The sequence below is a fragment of the Equus quagga genome, chromosome 1, assembly GCF_021613505.1.
Source record: "Equus quagga isolate Etosha38 chromosome 1, UCLA_HA_Equagga_1.0, whole genome shotgun sequence".
Classification (NCBI taxonomy): domain Eukaryota; kingdom Metazoa; phylum Chordata; class Mammalia; order Perissodactyla; family Equidae; genus Equus; species Equus quagga.
This window is the reverse complement of record NC_060267.1, coordinates 17,077,628-17,094,536: the sequence shown is the minus strand read 5'-3', so window position 1 is coordinate 17,094,536 and position 16,909 is coordinate 17,077,628. Positions and strand designations below refer to the sequence as shown.

Genomic DNA, 16,909 nt, shown 5'->3' with positions numbered 1-16,909 from the left:
TCTGCCAGACCCTTTCACTGCATCCTGACACTTGTTTGCCTTTGCTTTGGAAGTGCTGCTAGGTGTCTGACCGTCCTCCCTTGGGAAATGTGTGCTCCCTGCGGAAATGGACTGACAGTGCTCATACTCGGCTCCTCCTTCCGCCACCCTCCCCGGCCCTAGTCCTCACTGTCGCATCACCCCTCCCCCAGGGGGCAGCAGGGGAAGCTTAGGAGAGGAAGCAGCCCTCGATATGAGAGCGTGGGCACCGGAGAGCCCAGACATCACGCGCCCCCCGGGAGGAGGGCTCAGCCCCTGGAGACGCCCAGGCTAACGACGCATCTGTCCCACCGTCCCTTTTCTAGTTCTGACCCCGCCATCCTCCTCTCAAGAGCTTGTAAGAACTTGGGGTCCTCTGCCTCTGTTCCTGACAATTACCCTTCCACGAAATTGCCATCCTTTTGAGACAAGGTCACTCTCCAGCTTAAGTACCTTCAACAACTCCTCATTTTTTTCTCCTAAATAACTACTTTTAGCATGGAATGGATTTCAATTTAACATTTTTTTTAAGTGTTATTTCCTACAACAAACTGAAGCTTCGGCCACATCAACTTCTCTATTTTTCACAAACACCCCTCTATCTCTAGGATTCTGCTTATGCCACTCTCTCTTCCAAGAATGCCCGTCAACGCCTCTTCTCTCCCCAAACACTCATGCTTCAAGGCCCAGCTCCAATCTGACCTCCACTGTGGACTACCCCCGCCATGCCCCGCAGAAATACCCTCTCCTGACTACGTACTCCGGTACCACATTTTTCCCATACAGAGAATAGAATGAAACGAATGCTTATGGAGCTCTTACTCGATGCTAAGTACTCTGTAGCACGTGAATTATTGCGTTTATCACCTGTCTCTGATCCTTCGTCCACCAGGTAAGGGAGTCAATTGTCTTCATTTTTAGAAGAGGAAACTGAGGGTCAGAGAGGCCAAGTGTCTTACTCAAGTTCACAGAGCTAGGAAGAGTCTGAGCTGGAATTTGAATTCCTGGGTGTTGGACTCTCAAGGCCACACCCTTTCATGTCCGTTAGGGGTGCAGTCGGTGTTGTAAGCCGCTATCTGACCTGTGAGGGTTGTCAGCCTTTTCAGCGCAAGATCTGTCTCATTTGTCATTTGTCATGGAATCTCTCCTGCCTGAGTCAGTGCCAGGCACAGAGTACTCAGTAGATGTTTGTGGAATTGCTTTGAAGGTAGATGTTTGGTGAGTAACTTCACTGGACTATTAACAACGATAGCACAAAGGGCTTCTGAGGCGGATGGAATCTGCAAGAGCAGAAGTGTGGTCTAGCAGGTGGGACACAGAGGGAAGACCTGTTCCTACCCTCTGCCCAGTCCACTCCCAGCATTTCTGACTCGGGGTTGGGCCTGGCAGCTCTAAGGGAGTCTCAGAAGCCAGAACTGCAAAGCTTCTGGAGCTCTTTGGGTGAAGTGGGAATGAGGTCCAGGCTCTAGGAACGTGGTCTGCCTGCCTCCTGTCCCCTACCTGTCTGCTCCCTGCTCCTGGCCTCTCTGATGAGCTTGATGCCAGGAAACAGGCAATGAAGGTGCCTACTCCCTCGAGACAATCTGTCCTCCTTCCCAGAGTACCAGGGTGACACCAGCCCCCTCCTCAGGGCCCCCGCCAACCTCACCATCAGTGCTGGCATCATCCACCAGAATGATCTCCCTCAGCAGGATGGCAGGGGTGGTGTGTAGGACGCTGTACACCGTCCGCAGCAGCGTGGACCAGGCCTCATTGTGGAACACGATGATGACGCTGGTGGTGGGCAATGGGGGGCAGCGCCGGAACTTCTGGTCGACACATCTGGAAGGATGAAAGTGTAGATATAGCTCTCCAGGTCCCTGGGAGTTCCGGGGGTGGGGAGGGCTCTGTTCACAGATTCCCATGACCATCCAGCCTATATTCTCTATTGTAGCTGAGAATAGCTGCTCCCTGGGACCGGCTTACGCTGTATTTGCCACCCACTCTGAGCCTCTGCACAGGTCCTAGCCAACCCAGTCCAAAGCTTGCCTCCCCCAGAGCTGGCTCGGTGCCCCTGCCGTGCTGCTGAGGGCTCCCCACTGCTGCCCCCTCGCTTCTCTCATTTGCTGTAGGAGTTCCCGGGGCTGACTCTTTCCTCCTCGGTAATATGTGTACTGCATAAAGTGTAATTGGATCCAGAGGTCCCCAAGGGGTGAGTGATAAAGGGCAAATTTGACATCTGAGAAAAGTGACTACAATTTCCACACTCAGCAAGAGACAAGCGCTCCTCTCTGCACAATTTACAGTCCCTCTCTAACCCATTTCCTCATTAATTCCCTGCTATCTGACACTGCCATCACAAACAATCTTCTGTGACCTTTTCTCTATCCTCATCCACTCCAACCACTCTGTGCACCTGGCCACACTGCCACCCTCTTGACACTCTCTCGGGTGGGGGGTGGGAATGTGCGAATACTGGACCTCAAGAGAGCATGCGGCCTAACCCCCTTTCTTTTTTTCTTTTCTTTTCTTCTTCTTTTTTTTGTGAGGAAGATTGGCCCTGAGCTAACATCTGTTGCCAATCTTCCTCTTTTTGCTTGAGGAAGATTGTCACTGAGCTAACATCTGTGCCAGTTTTCCTCTATTTTATGTGGAGGCCACAGTGTGGCTTGATAAGGAGTGCATAGGTCTGCGCCCACGATCCGAACCAGCAAACCCTGGGCTGCCGAAGCGGAGCGCACGGACTTAAACACTACACCACCGGGCTGGCCCCCTAACCTCCTTTCTTAACCTCCTCTGCTGGTCAGAGATATCTCCTGGACCCTCCAGAGGAGACTCCTGAACTTCCTCCACTGGCCGTCCTCATGGCCAACACCGTTGTTCCCCGCTGACGAGCTCCTGACGACTCCAAGTGGCCCCACATTCCAGGACTATAATACTTGGTCCAAATCTGGGGAACCCCAGGTTCGCAGTCCTAGAGAATCATGAATTTGGGGATGCGGGCTGCCATGTAAGAAAAGGCCAAAAAGGGTATAACCATTGAGTTGGAAAGACAAAGTCTAAATGAGGAAGACACAAAATCTGTAACTCGGGGACAGTGTGAATGCAACCTCGGCTGCACTGGTGTGAAGTGGCCACAGCTCAAGGATCCAAGTGCTGGTTCCCCGCCCAGGGCTGAAAGTAGACACAGCTTCAAATAAAGCTCGGAGAGAAGTCATGGCTCCGTGGGCCTTCACTGATGGAAACCAGGCGGTGGGGGGATGGTCCTGACCACCAGGGCTGCCGTCAGGAAAGGGCCCTCCCCCAACAGTCCAGCAGCAGGGTGCCATGGTCTCTGGGGCAGGCCTCAGCAAGGCCACCGAAACTGTGGCTGGAATCAGTCCCTCCCAGGTGCCCCTGTGCCAGGTCCTGGCCCCAGGCCCTGAGTTCCTCCTTTTGTCCTGTCACTCTTTATAACTGTGTTTCACTCTCACAGGTCTCCCTGGGCCTCTGGCCTGGCCACAATACTCCTGAACCCCACCCCTTGGGATAAGGGCAGTTGGTCAAGCAAAGAAGCGAAGGCTTAGAGGAAATCCTTGCCCACGTTCTAAAATCCCCTCAGCTCTCTACCTGGCACTTGGCCTGCAGCCATGGCCACACCAGCCACAACTTTGGCAGAGCCCCGGCCTTACCCGAGGACTCTGGGTGCCACTTACTCAGGTGGCCGAGTGTCCGGCCCCAGGGCCCTCTGCAGGGAGATCCGGTCACTGGCAAAGGCGTTGAAGCAGTGCTTCTTGTAGCCCTCTTCCTTTTCCTGGGTCTCCTGCGGGGTCCACTTGTCCTTCTGAAATGCTTTCCCGTCCGCCCCAGGGCTATTGGGGTCCTGTGGTGGCCGTTCCCAGAAGGGCTTCAGCTCAGCTGGAGTATAGAACCCTGGGAGGCAGGACTGGTTTGTGGAGACCAGTGTCCCCTGGGGCTCTGGAGCCCTGATCTGGAGCTTGGGCATCGAATCCCGAAGGTTGTTCACGGCCCCCATCATGAGGTCCAGGACGTGATCCTTCTGGCTCACCAAGGACTTCAGCCATGGCTTCTCCGTGGCCTGTTCCCTGCTGCTTACATCCCTCTGCAGGATGAAGAGGAAGAACACAAAGGCGCTGCCCACCACGGCCAGGCGCAGGGGCATGTGACGTCTGCGGAGGAGCCTCATCCTCGGGCACCACCGGGGACGCGGCTAGGTCAGCTCCGAGTGCTGGGCTGGACCCTGCAAAGAGCTCGATGCGTTGTGGCGGCCACCCCTTGGAGCCTGAGCCTGAAAAGGGAGGGGATGAGAGAGAGAAATGAGCCAAGCCAGGGGTGGGGAGGGGAGTGAGGGGGCTTGAGGTTCAAGTCCTGACTCTAGCTGAATGGTGACATCGCCTTAACCCCATCACTTGACTTCCCTGCACCTAAGTTTCCTCCGTCCATAAAGCGAGGAGATGGGCGCAGCGTTTCCTTCCTGCCCTAAGACGCCGACATTCACGGATCTAGAATAACTGGAACACCGAAACTCGACGTGAAGAGACTTAAATGACATAACCACTTCGGGAAACACTTTAGCATTATCAAGTACAGTTTGAAACGTACGGACTCCATGACCCCACAGTTCCACTCCTGGTTTGTTTATCCCAGATAAACTCCAGCACACGTGAGCCAGGGGGCAGGTACCAGCATGTCTCTAGCCACACTGACTAAAATGGCAAAAACAAGGCAGAATCCAAATGTCCATCAGCAGTAGAGTGAACAAACAGCGTGAAACAGCCACCCCATGGGGAATATACAGCAGCGACAAAGAATAAACTGCTTCGAGGGGCAACAACAGAGGCGACGTTGAGCAAAAAAAGCAAGTTGCAGAAAGATATGTACATTATGATTCCATTTACAGAAAATTTAACAATGTAAAACTAAACAACACATTTCTGCAACTACAAAAATGACTATGCGGTAAAGCTATAAAGAAAAATAAAGGAACGCTGAAACCAGAGTTTCTGGGGGAAAAGGTATGGGAATAGAGACACAGGGGGACCTCAAAGGAAAGCGTTTTTTTCTTAAAGTGGATGGCGGCTGGTACTATTATTCTTTATACCCCCTCACATATTTTATCAGTTTTCTTCTTCATCTATTCATATTTAATAAAAAGTTTTTTTTTAATCCAAGATTCTATGACAACACCTTGCAGGCAGGACTGGGCTTCCACCCCGAGGCACGTGGTCCCACGGCTCAGAGGATGAATGTTTGCAAAACTTCCTCTTGTGCTCCAGAAGCACAAGGCTTACCGGGTTAAGTGCTAGAAACCGGTGGCAATAGACCTGGGCACAAATCCTGGTTCTGCCCCTTCTAGTAGTAACAGCACCTGCCTCCTAGGGTTCACAGAAGGATTGAGTTCAATGAAATAATTCACGGAAAAAGCTTAGCAGTCTCCGCACACAGTAAGTTTTCAAAAAGTGTTAGTTTTTATCATTAGCAGCTGCGTGACACTTGGACAAATTTCTTAATTTCTCTAAGCCTCAATTTCCTCATCTATAAAGTGGGGGTAACTAATACCTAACTCCCAGGGCTGTGGTGAGGATTAAATCAGAGATAACGTATGTCAAACACTCGGCAGAGTGCCTGGCACATACCGAGCCCTCAATAAATGGTATCAATTATTTCTGTTATTATGATGAATAAATCCTTGCTCAACTTCCCAGCAATTATCCTCAAGCACCTGGTCCTTGGCCAAAGCCACACTCATTATCCCATGATAGGTCTTGCTTAAAAGTAACTCCAGTTGAACTATTTACTGCTGTTATTTCAACAAGCGAGCTGCTGCGTATGGGGAGGCCCGGTGTCAGGGGTCACTTAACTCTGGAGACTATGTGGCCGTCATGGTCTCAAGGGGCAGCAGGGTTCACTCTGGTTGGGGGGAGACAGGTGGTTTCCTTTGATAACAAATTCAGCAGCAGCATGAAAAATTAAATAAAATGAAATCTCGTTGAGCGTCTATTCTGTGTTAGGTGCTGTCTGGGACATGGGAGATGTTCAATTGGCCAGTATTGATTGAATATGTGCTGTATGCCAGGTCCTCTGCCAGATGAGGAGACACAGAGATGAGCAAGCCCAGCCTGCAAGGAGCATACAGTCAGTCGGGGAGCCAGATTTTAAATGGAGATCACCTGGTGAGAAGATAGCATGAGGGAGGCACCTTTCGGGTGCTGAGGGAGAGACGATGCAAGTAGGGGAGGGTAACGTTTGAGAAGAGGTCCCCCAGCAGAAGCTTTGGCTGAGCACTAACCCACAAGTAGGAGCTGGCCAGGCGAGGTGAGCACACTCCAGGCAGATGGAACAACATATACAAAGGCCTAGAGGCAGGAGACAGCAGGGCCAGTCAGAGAACTGCAAGTGGTTCAGTATGGTGGGAGCATGAAGCCTGATGGGAGTAGCAGAAGATGGGCCTGGAAAGGTGGCTGAAACCAAGTCATCACGCCAAGGAGTGTGCCCTTGACCTGACCTGAAGCAATAACGGATTTGTGGGGGGCCCAGCGTTACAGGAAAAGCAACATGACAGCTGGTGGAGGGCGTCCAGGAGAGGGATCTGCCAGGCAGCCAGACGGCCAGTTAACAGGGCTTGGGGTCCAACCCAAGAGAGCAGCAGCGCTGATGAGGAGGGAGGGTGTGGTGCCAGGAGAACTCCCTTGGGTGGACAGTTCACCCCAGCTGGGACACAGAGGGACATAGAGAGGTATGAGACAATGCTGTTCCCCGTGGGAGTTTAAAATCTAGTTGGAGAAGAAGAACTGGTAGCAGTGGGTCCAGGGAGCACCTGTCCAGGGAGGGGACAGGAACAAGAAAAGATCCTTCTCTGAATTCCCTTTTCTACTTTGAACCCTGATTACATTACCTATGCAAAAATTAATAAAATTGAAATGGAGCAGTGGCACAGACACCATGGGCCAAGCTGAGGAAGGCAGAGCTGCCCGGGCTTGCAGAAGCTGCCCAGGAGGAAACGGGCATTCGACGGAGAGGCTCTTTCCTGCCCTGGGGGTTGAGCTCTGCTGGGCCAGCACAAGGGCTTCTGCTTGATCTAGACCCCTCATCAGTTCTGGAACTGCCCCAGCTAAGCACAGACAGAGGGCCCGTAGAATGGGGAAGTGTTTGCCGTGACAGTGTTGCACCATCCTGCAGGCTGCACCTTCCCCGATACTTTCTGTCTGCCTGTCCACTCCAGCAAGAAAGAGGGAGCACAGTCAGAAACAAAGGCGTGGGAACAGCTTAGTTACCGGCTGCTGCCAAGCGCTCAAGACTCACCTCCTCCAGGAAGGCCTCCCTGATTGTCTCACTCAGAATCACCCAGGTCACTCCAACTTTCTCCTTCTGGCATTGCCTCGTGGTCCTTTGCAGTGGGGTTCGCCTTTGCTCCTTTTATTGGCCCTGGAGAAAGAGTTGTTGTTAGTGCCGTTAAGTCAGTTCCAACTCCTACTGCCCCTGTGCACAGCAGAGCAGGACCCTGCTTGCTCTTCTCGCAACATCCTCTCATCTTCCAGCACTATATCAGATAATGCCCCACTGCTATTCATAGGGTTTTCATGGCAAATTTTTTGGAGGTGGGTGGCCAGGTCCTTCTTCCTAGTCTGTTTTAGTCTGGAAGCTCCGCTGAAACCTGTTCCCCCAAGGGGACCCTGCTGGTATTTGAAATACCAGTGGTGTAGCTTTCAGCGTCACAGCAACACACAGCCACCACAGTATGACAACCGATAGATGGGTGTGGTGTCCTGACCGGGAAACGAATGCCTCGGCGGTGGCGGCGAGAGCACGGAATCTTAACCACTAGAACACCAGGTTTCTGCTGGAGAGGGAGACCGAGGGTCACGCCAAGCCCTTCCCAGCCTTCTGCTCTCGCAGTCCAACGCTTTCTCGCTGGAGCCTGCACTTTCTCAAGGTACTAACCACATCCTGAAACGAGACACCTGTGATTAGCCCTGGCCTTACGGGGATTCGCTCTCTAGTTTGTGTGCTCAGCATGCGGGCAAGAGGAAAGAGTTCCTGAGGAGAGACACAACCTGGCAGAAGCCAGAAGACTTCAGGGTTAAGGATCCTGCTCCCTGTGTAGGAGCCGATTCCCAGAAGTGTGGTGAGCAGGGTTGGGATGTCACCCCCAACCACGCTTGGTGAAGGAAGTGTAGGCATGTAGGACTTTGTCTAGTGCAGGGCTTCACAGGCTCCTCCCCACCCCAGTGGGCTTGTGTGACTCCCTCACCTTTGGGCTCCACGGCCTGGCCTCCAGGTCCACTGGCAAGTATGCCCACAGCTCTCCACTACTCATTCCCCTCCTGCTGCTGCTGAGCATTCATCCCCAACTCTTTTCCCTCCAGCCACCCTTGGGATCGTAACACATCAGATCATCTTGGTTTCAGTACTGAGAAGACACCAGAAATCCTCTTCTTCCAGGAAGCTTTCCTAGGTTGAGCAAATGGGACCTGCTTCCCTGGCCCCACCAGCCAGAACACAAACTTACCTTCTCTCACTGGTATAAGGGAACTGAGGTTTCACCCAGCCCAGTGTCCACCAAACCACTGATGCATAGGATTGTGAAATAAATTTAAAGCGTTGCAAATTACCATGGAAAAATTTGTTTTTTTTTCTGAGGATGATTAGCCCTGAGTCAACATCTGCTGCCAATCTTCCTCTTTTCGCTGAGGAAGACTGGCCCTGAGCTCACGACTGTGCCCATCTTCCTCTACCTTATATGTGGGACGCCTACCACAGCATGGCTTGCCAAGCGGTGCCATGTCTGCACCTAGGATCTGAACTAGTGAACTCCGGGCCACCCGAAGCTGAACGTGTGCACTTAACCACTGTGCCACTGGGCTGGCCCCTGGAAAAAATTCTTTAAAAGATCAGAATAGGACAAAAAAGAATATACCAAAGTGCTCACGTGTAATACGGGTAAGTATTGTTTTGTTAAAATTTCATTTCAGTTATTATACATACATGTGTAGGATGTACCAAAAGTCTAGTGTGGGGGCCGGCCCCGTGGCCCAGTGGTTAAGTTCCCGTGCTCCGCTTCAGTGGCCCAGGGTTTCACCAGTTCGGATCCTGGGCGTGGACAAGGCACCGCTCATCAAGCCATGCTGAGGCGGCGTCCCACATGCCACAACTAGAAGGACCCACAATAAAAAAATACAACTATGTACCAGGGGGTTTTGGGGAGAAAAAGGAAAAATAAAATCTTAAGAAAAAAAAAAGTGTAGTGCGGTTTTAAGGTTTAATAACTTCAGACCTATAAATGCCACAGACTTACAAAGAACATCATTTGAAAGTTTTATTCAAATTTCTTTTACTTTGTTTAGTTTTATGAATTTTGAATAGTAAATTTTTATTTTAATGTTTCTCATCCATTTAAGCTGATAAACATTTCCTGATACAAAATTAAAATGAAAAATTTGTTATTCAAAATTCATAAAACAAAAGAAAGAAAGCAAATTAAACGAATCCATTTTCAGGGCCGGCCCAGTGGCGCAGCGGTTAAGTTCACACGTTCTGCTTTGGCAACCTGGGTTCACCAGTTCAGATGCCAGGTGCGGACACAGCCCGGCTTATCAAGCCCTGCTGTGGTAGGCGTCCCACATATAAAGTAGAGGAAGATGGGCACGGATGTTAGCCAGGGCTAATCTTCCTCAAAGAAAGGTGAAAATGAAAAAAAAAATACGTTTTCAAATCACGCTTTTTTGTTAGTTTGTAGAATTCATACCTCTGAGTGAGGAAAGTGTAAAACTGCCCTGAGACTTTTGGGATACCCTGTCACACGGTGAGTAGGTTAAGTTTTGTAAAATGTCTTTCTTAGGCCTGCCCAGGGATGTAGTGGTTAAGTTTGTGCCCTCTGCTTTGGCAGCCCGGGGTTTGCAAGCCCAGATCCTGGGTACGGACCTAGCTGTGGCAGCATGCAACATATAAAATACAGGAGGACAGGCACAGATGTTAGCTAAGCGACAACCTTTCTCAAGCAAAAAGACTGGCAACAGATGTTAGCTCAGGGCCATTCTTCCTCACACACACCCACACCCACACACACGCAGTCTTACTTTGGTCCAGTCACAGAAATTTGAAAACCAATGCTTCCACCTTTTTATCACTTGCAAAGTCTAGCATGAGTTTTGTATGTAGTAGACATTCCATAAACTTTTGTAAATAAATGAGATGAGCCCAGAGGGGTTAAAGCGACCTATTCAAAGCCACAAAGGTAAGTGCTGGCTTCATACATGATGTTTCGAATGCACATACGACAGTAAGCATTCTCGTTCCTTGGCACCACTTTGACCTGGTACGTCTGTGGGTCCGACACCCTCCTTTCACAGGTGAGGCCAAAGTGGTCAGGTGACTTCTCCAGCTCTTGGCTTCCAGGAGCAGACATCACCAGTCTCCCAACTCCCACTGCTCTTGCGTCCCCCTTGGATGTCACCTGGGGGAGTTTGCAGACCAGGTTTGGCACTCCTGAGCCCGGGGGTAGGGGGATCTCCCGCCACCGCCCCACTCTTATAGACACCTTCCTCCCCTATCTGGCACTTATCTCCGCCAAATCCCGCCCAGGACGACAAACGCTTTAAAAAGGCCGAAATTGGAAGTCCCAGGCAAAGTTTCAGCTTTTGTGAAAGCCAGGGTCAGCCACCCAGAACACGCCCTTGCTGGCCAGGCGGCCTCTTTGTAACAAAGTTTCTTTCTGTTTATCAACCAACCTGCTCACCTCCAGAGACGTGGCAGCCAGGAAGTACCAGTCTCAACCCCACCACAAGGATGTTTGCTCAAGTTACTCACACGACAGCCCAATTACAGGTTTCTTGGAAAAGTGACGACTGTCACCACTGTCACAGGGGTGCAGGTGTGTGGAGTGAGACATCACGCTGGGGAGGGGACAGATCAATTTTAAGCTACTGGTGAGGTCTGTTTTGGCCAAATGATTCTCCCTTACTTCGAAAGAACCTTCTTGCCATCAAACACAGCCCCCATTTCACTTCCTCTGTTCTCTTGCAAATCATCTCCTCCAAACCCCTCCTCCCACTTCTGACCCTTTTGATTACAGAAGGCTGGGAGGTTTCCCCATAATTACACCTTCAAGACACTTCAGCCTCTCCCCAGGACTAAAGCTGCAGGACTGTGGCTTATTTTCCCAGAAAGATGCACTGAAAGTTATTTCTGTAGCTAGTCTATCAAGCTTTTTCCCCAGGAAATCTAGGTTCATCTTATGTTTGCGTAACATTTTAAGCTTCAACATCGAACATTTAACCCAAACACGGGATTTTCAATTGAAAAACGGAGCGCAATTTCACTCACGCTGCATACCTTGGCATCCGATGGATGCTCAGCAGATATTTGTTGATTTATTCCAAGTTTGTAAAAGTCACTGAAAATCAAAGTAACACGTGACCAGACAGGAAGTTCACCAGCTCACGGGTTTTTCGCTGGAGGACCTCCGGGCCCTTGCCAGGTGGGGCAGGGCTGTGCAATTGTTCTCACGTTGAGCCTGGACACTGCTGGCTCCTAGCAAGCCAGGGATGGAGGAGGAACGAAGGTGGGCGGGAGGTGGGGTGTCTTAATCACCTAGGCACCCCGATGGGAATCAGGCTGGGTTTGACAGAAGGCAAAAAAAGGAACTTGAACTGAGTCTATCATGTGTCAGTTGGGGTTGGGTATGGAGGGGGAGTTAACAGGAGGGGTGTTCCTGAAGCCCTGGGCTGGTCTCCAGACTGCAGGGTGGTGATGGGAGCGGACAGACCGGAAGTTTTTCCTTTTCTCCTCACCCCACAGTCTGCTCCTGGCTGTAGGACTTCTCCCTAGGGCCACCAGAGACTCAACATGCCACTCTCTGAATGAGGGTCTGTGCCCTGCCCTCTAAGTGGCCAGTCTTCTCAACTCCCCCACTGCTGCCGGTAGCATCGAAATCCTTGAAACAACCCCTGCCCCACTCCCAGGCATGGAGCTTTTAAACCCTCCTCAATGTCAGGTTCACTCCACGCCCACTCCCAAATCCTGCTGATTCATCCCCTGCCTCCTGGATCCTCCTCTTCCTCTCCGCTCTCCAAACCGCCAGCTGAGCTGGTGCCCTTATCGCCCAGCATCTGGAGGATCTGCTGAAGCCACCCCAGCCTCCTCTGCGTGAGGCCTCTCTCTTCCTTTCTCAGTCGGAACAGCCGTATTCATATTCCTTCTTTGCCACGCGGCCTGGGCAGTCTGCTTCCTGTCTGCCACTCACCCTCACTGGCTAGCTTTTCCTCCTCAAAGCCTTTCTTTCCCTTATCTTCTTGCTAAACAAGCTATATTTCTTTTCTCTTTCAAATTCTTCCTTGAAACTCCCCCCTCTAAGAAGGCTCAGGCTAAGGAGCATCCTACTGTCCTCAGTTTCCCCACCCATGTGTCCCCCTGTGGGACTGCGCCACTCGATTTCATAGGGGAGGCAGAACCAACAGGCCTGGATACTAGGCCATCTAGATCCTGCCTTCTCTTTCCTTCCTGGTCTTTAAATCCTGGCCCCCAATCTTCTGCCCCCAGAATGCTTTTCCGACCAGTCCACCTGGCCTGCCAATCCCTGTAGCATCCCTCTGTCCTGAGGGATTTGGTTATGCTGCTCTGCTGTCCTTTGTCCTCTGCCACAGGTATAGCTGAGGGTGAGGACTGGCTTTCTTCCTTCCTTCAAATCTCTAACTAGGGCTCAGGACCAGGTCGCAGAGGGTACAGAATAACCTGACCCCACAGGGCTCTCCGGTGCCACAAAAGAGTCTTCTAACAGTCCTTTTTCTCCCCAGACTGAACCCACCCTTGCACACTGAGCAAGCCTTTCACGCAGCACAATCACAGTATTGAGCTGGACACAGAGACAGGCACTGCCCCGCACTTGACCTCTCGTTTATTCAAACCCTCACTCTCATTCCCATCAAATGAGAACTGGCATTTTGGGATTTTCCAGAGAGGGGCAGAGGGCTGCATGAAGAGCTAAGTTTACCCAAGTCTCTGGCACAACCATTCACTGGGGTCCCTCTGGTGCCTAGACACCCACTCTGGTCCTCAGCTTCACTTCCAGGGCTGGAGATGTCGGAACATGTTTGTGGAAGCCAGAGAAGGTTTAAGACAATACCACCACCGTTTTTAATATTATTATTTACCATATCAAGTCAACCCACAGTGATCTTCTCCATTTTACACAGAAGGAAACCAAAGCCCAGGGAGGTTAAGTAACCTGACCAAGGTCACACAGCTAGGAAGTAGCAGAGGCAGGATTTGCACTCAGGCCCACATCTCTCCAAAGCCCGCAATCTTAACCCTGACACCACACTGCCTTGGCTTTGGCTGGTGCTTGGAGCTTTGCCAAAGCCCTTTCAAATACACCTTCTCATTTGCTCCCCACCCAGGGAGTGTTTATGTGATTTGGCCAAGGTTAGACAGCTAAATTAGTGACAGAGCTGAGTCAGCTGCCTGCCTCCCTTATATCCACTACCGCCCTGCACTGAGAGGCCTCTGGCCCCAGGGTTAGCTGCCCTCCTGCTCCTGACTTCTGTCCTAGGCACTGGCTACACAGACTGAGCCCATGGTCGTGTCTCCTACCCAGGTCTCTCCCAGCTGAACTTGGGCTCCACTGTTTCTGATCTCAGAGGGCCTCGGACATGCAGCACCTCCCTCGAGTTCTTCCACGTGGCTGTAGACAGGAGTCAGCTGCCCTGCCGACCGTGGGCAGTGATTACCAAGGATGAGGCCACCTTGGGCAGCCCAGTTTCCTTCTCGATTCCGCCAGCTCCAGACTACCTCTTCCCTTTGACAGCCCTGTCCTGCTTTCTGCCCTGGTGCCCCTGAAAGTAGTTTTCTCTTGTCACCTCTGGGGGCCTAAAGGGAATGACACTGGTGAGGAACAGAAGCTGGGGGAAGTACCTGTGGTGATACTGGCTTCCGCTGGATAACTGGATCCAAAGTATTTCAGACCCCTCACCTTAGTGTGTACTATTCATCACACGAATATGCCTGTCTCACCCTTCTGACCCTTCCTGGGATGGGGAGGGACAGGGCTCACCCACGGGAGAGACTAGGCCCTGGGTAGTGCACACACATCTCTGGAAAGATGAGCACCAGCCCCAGGTTCTTTGGTGAGTCAAGTTGTTAACCTCATGCGGAGTCTGTAAACTGCATTTGTGGGTCTGGAGCTGGGCTGAGAGCAGGATGTGAAAGTCCTTCCTGGGACCGTTGCAACGGGCCAGCAGCTAACAGAGGGGGTCTGGTCCAAGCTTTGCTGGCAGACTGAACCCTCCCTGGTGCCCCACTGCACACACACAGTCTACGATGACTGGCTCTGGGGGCGAGTAGCAAACTGTTTCTCCTTTCGCTTCGCCTGGGGCTCGGAACAAGTGACCGGGAAAGCGGGAAGTTGGTGACAGTCAGAGTCATGAACACCCGTCAGACTCCCTCCCCACAATACCACACCGCTCCCACTCCCCAAAGGGCCCAAGCCTCCAGAGGGAGGACATCCGAGACCCGACCCCCACCAGGAAGCTTCTCTTCGCTTGCCCCACCTGCTCAGGAGCAACGTGGCCCTGGCAGGAGGAAGCTTCTGAAAGATTTTCTTAGTGGAGCACATGGGGTGGCCCAACCGGGGAGACGGGGCACAGAAAGCATGCGGGGAGGGGGGTGGGGGGGTTAAGAGAAGAGGCTGTAAAGCCCGGGAGGGAGACTTGGCTTGTCCCTCTCCCACCGCACTCCTCCAAGACCCAGAGGCCTGAGCTTTTCATTCATCCTTTAAGGAAGGCGCAAAGATGGAGGGGGGTCCTACCGAGGGAGGGGCCAGAGGCCACCACGACTGATGAGGACCAGGCTGGCCCAGCCCCTTCATCTTACGGTGGGGGGCGGTGAGGAGGAAGCGGAGGAGGGGAAGGTTGGCGGAGCGGGGAGGTGGGGAGCAAGGACTTGGCAGAAGCGCGCTCGACCGGAGGAAAGTCCCGAAAGCGGGAGAGCTCTGGGCTCCCAGGCCAGGGGGAGGGTGGAGGGGCCTGGGAGGGTCGCGGGCTGCCTCGGCCGCTTACCTGTCGCGCCAAGGCAGAGCCGCAGCCGCACCGCCGACCGGCTCGCCGGCTTCCCGACGGGACGTCCTGGAGGGCGGGGCCGGGGCGGGCCCTGCAAGGCTGCTGGGGCGCGCCCTCACCGCCCCTCCCCTGCCCGGCCAGGTGCAGGCGGTCACCCGCCGCGTCCCCGAGCGCTGCAGCCGGCAGCGGAACGCCCTGCTGCTCCTAGGGCCGCCTGGAGGCTGGCGGCCGGGTCGGGGGCGTCCCCCGCCCCGTGCGCCCCACCTGCCGGCCGCTGCTAGGAGCCCAGCTTCTCCAGATCTCAGCCCGCCCCGGGATGCAGCCTCCGCGGCCAGGCTCTCAGCGCCGAAAAAGATCGGAGGGTCCTAGCCCCCTCCAGGACGACAGGCATTAGCCGAGCCGCCGGTGGCGCGGAGCCGCGTGTGCATGGAACCGCAGCGTGCGCCGCGCGGGCTCGGCGGCGGCGCGGCCGGAGCGCTCAGAGCCCGGAGGCAGCGGCGCCGGAGGGGAAAAACGCGGCCGGGCAGCGAGGAGCCCCGGGGCTCCGTCCCAGGTTTGCTTCTCATTGGCAGGGTGGTCTGGACAAAGGACTCCTCCTCTGCATCCAACAACTGCAGGTGTTAACTGTGTGCCACGAGCTAGGGCTGCATGTGCAAGGTCTCAGGGAAACCAGCAAATACCTACGATTATTATCCGGAATGTACATGGGAGGCGGCTGATCACACAGCCGGAGTGCTGCTCAAAGTGTCGTTCCCGGAGCAGCAGCAGCAGCAGCATCTGATAATTTGTTAGAAATGTAGATTCTTGGGTCCCACTCCAGACTAAATAATCCGAAACGCTAGGGATGGGGCCCAGCAAGGTGTGTTTTTAAAAGTCCTTCAAGTGATTCTGGTGCACGCTCAACTTTGAGAACCATTGAACAAGCAGCGGCAGGGCTGGAGTCAGAATACAGGTGAATTCACTTCCTAAACCCGTGCTCTGAGTCACCCCGCCAGGGCCTCGGGCTGCTGGCTCACCGGTTCTCTCGGCTCTAAGGTTCTGTGATGTAATCTTCTGGGTCTTTATCTCAGTAATAGAGAAGTAGAGTGGAGGACTCCAGACTCCAAATAGCCGATAGTTTGGAAATTTTCTGTGGTAGAAACTTGGACCACTAATTCTGTTTTTCTTTTATTTTGATATTTAAACGAGTTTGTATTTCTAAGTCCGTAAGACCTGGGAGTGGGAGTGTGGGTGGCTGGATCTGAGCAAGAAGACCTTCTGAAGTGAACTGGGAAACGCGGGGGAAGTCTCTTGGGGATTAACAATTGGATGGAGGGGAGTAATCCTGTTTTCTGATCTGGGACCCCCCCTTAGGACTGAGCTATTGAGGAGGCCAGAGGTTTAGCAGCGATGGAGTCTGGAGAGAGGAGCCCAGGGGAGCATGGAGAAGACCTTACCCAGCTACACTAGATCAGGAGGATGGACATTCCCGACGGAGTAGAAAAGGGAGGCGTCCACTCACTCTAGACACGGTCACCCGTCTCCCCTAACTCCTAATAGCTGAGTGATTCCCCCACCCCCACCTCCCTTTCTTTCACACTAGAGACTCTTTGGGGCTCAAGTTCCTAAAGGGAGACTTTCTACAGAGGTTACCTTGATCATACGTTTTAGCCCCTTTACAGACCCTCAGGGCTCATTCTAACTCACACTGCTCCAGCTGCCACCATTCTTGTCACTTGTCTTGTTCGATAGCTATCTTTCTCAGGATAAGGGCATTTCCTATTGAAGACTGGGGGATGCTCCCCCTCATTTCTCTCTTTCTGGGGGCTAGACACTCCTATATGAGTCTGACCCTAAGGTCTTTGCCCCACCCTTCCTCTAAC

At 52.8% G+C, this 16,909-nt stretch overlaps 2 protein-coding genes across 6 annotated transcripts in view; one reads left to right on the top strand and one right to left on the bottom strand.

Annotated features, from left to right (window-relative positions):
* GALNT6 (polypeptide N-acetylgalactosaminyltransferase 6) overlaps positions 1-15,149 on the bottom strand; it is a 34,484-nt gene extending 19,335 nt beyond the window's left edge. For 2 of the 4 annotated variants that reach the window (XM_046659050.1, XM_046659020.1), the window contains exons 1-4: positions 15,048-15,149; positions 7,300-7,422; positions 3,693-4,285; positions 1,667-1,839 (exon numbers count right to left, since the gene is read on the bottom strand). In XM_046659050.1, coding sequence (XP_046515006.1) covers positions 1,667-1,839; positions 3,693-4,183 — 664 coding nt within the window. In that variant the 5' untranslated portion in view covers positions 4,184-4,285; positions 7,300-7,422; positions 15,048-15,149. Of the gene's footprint in view, positions 1-1,666; positions 1,840-3,692; positions 4,286-7,299; positions 7,423-7,689; positions 7,871-15,047 lie in introns of those variants that run through there. The other 2 variants (XM_046659039.1, XM_046659028.1) reach the window with 2 other exon arrangements.
* A 159-nt stretch (positions 15,150-15,308) lies between these two features.
* SLC4A8 (solute carrier family 4 member 8) overlaps positions 15,309-16,909 on the top strand; it is an 85,708-nt gene continuing 84,107 nt past the window's right edge. Inside the window, exon 1 of one of the 2 annotated variants that reach the window (XM_046658979.1) lies at positions 15,309-15,600. The gene's annotated coding sequence lies outside the window, so the exon portion shown is untranslated. The remainder of the gene's footprint in view (positions 15,601-16,909) is intronic. The other variant, XM_046659006.1, reaches the window with a different exon arrangement.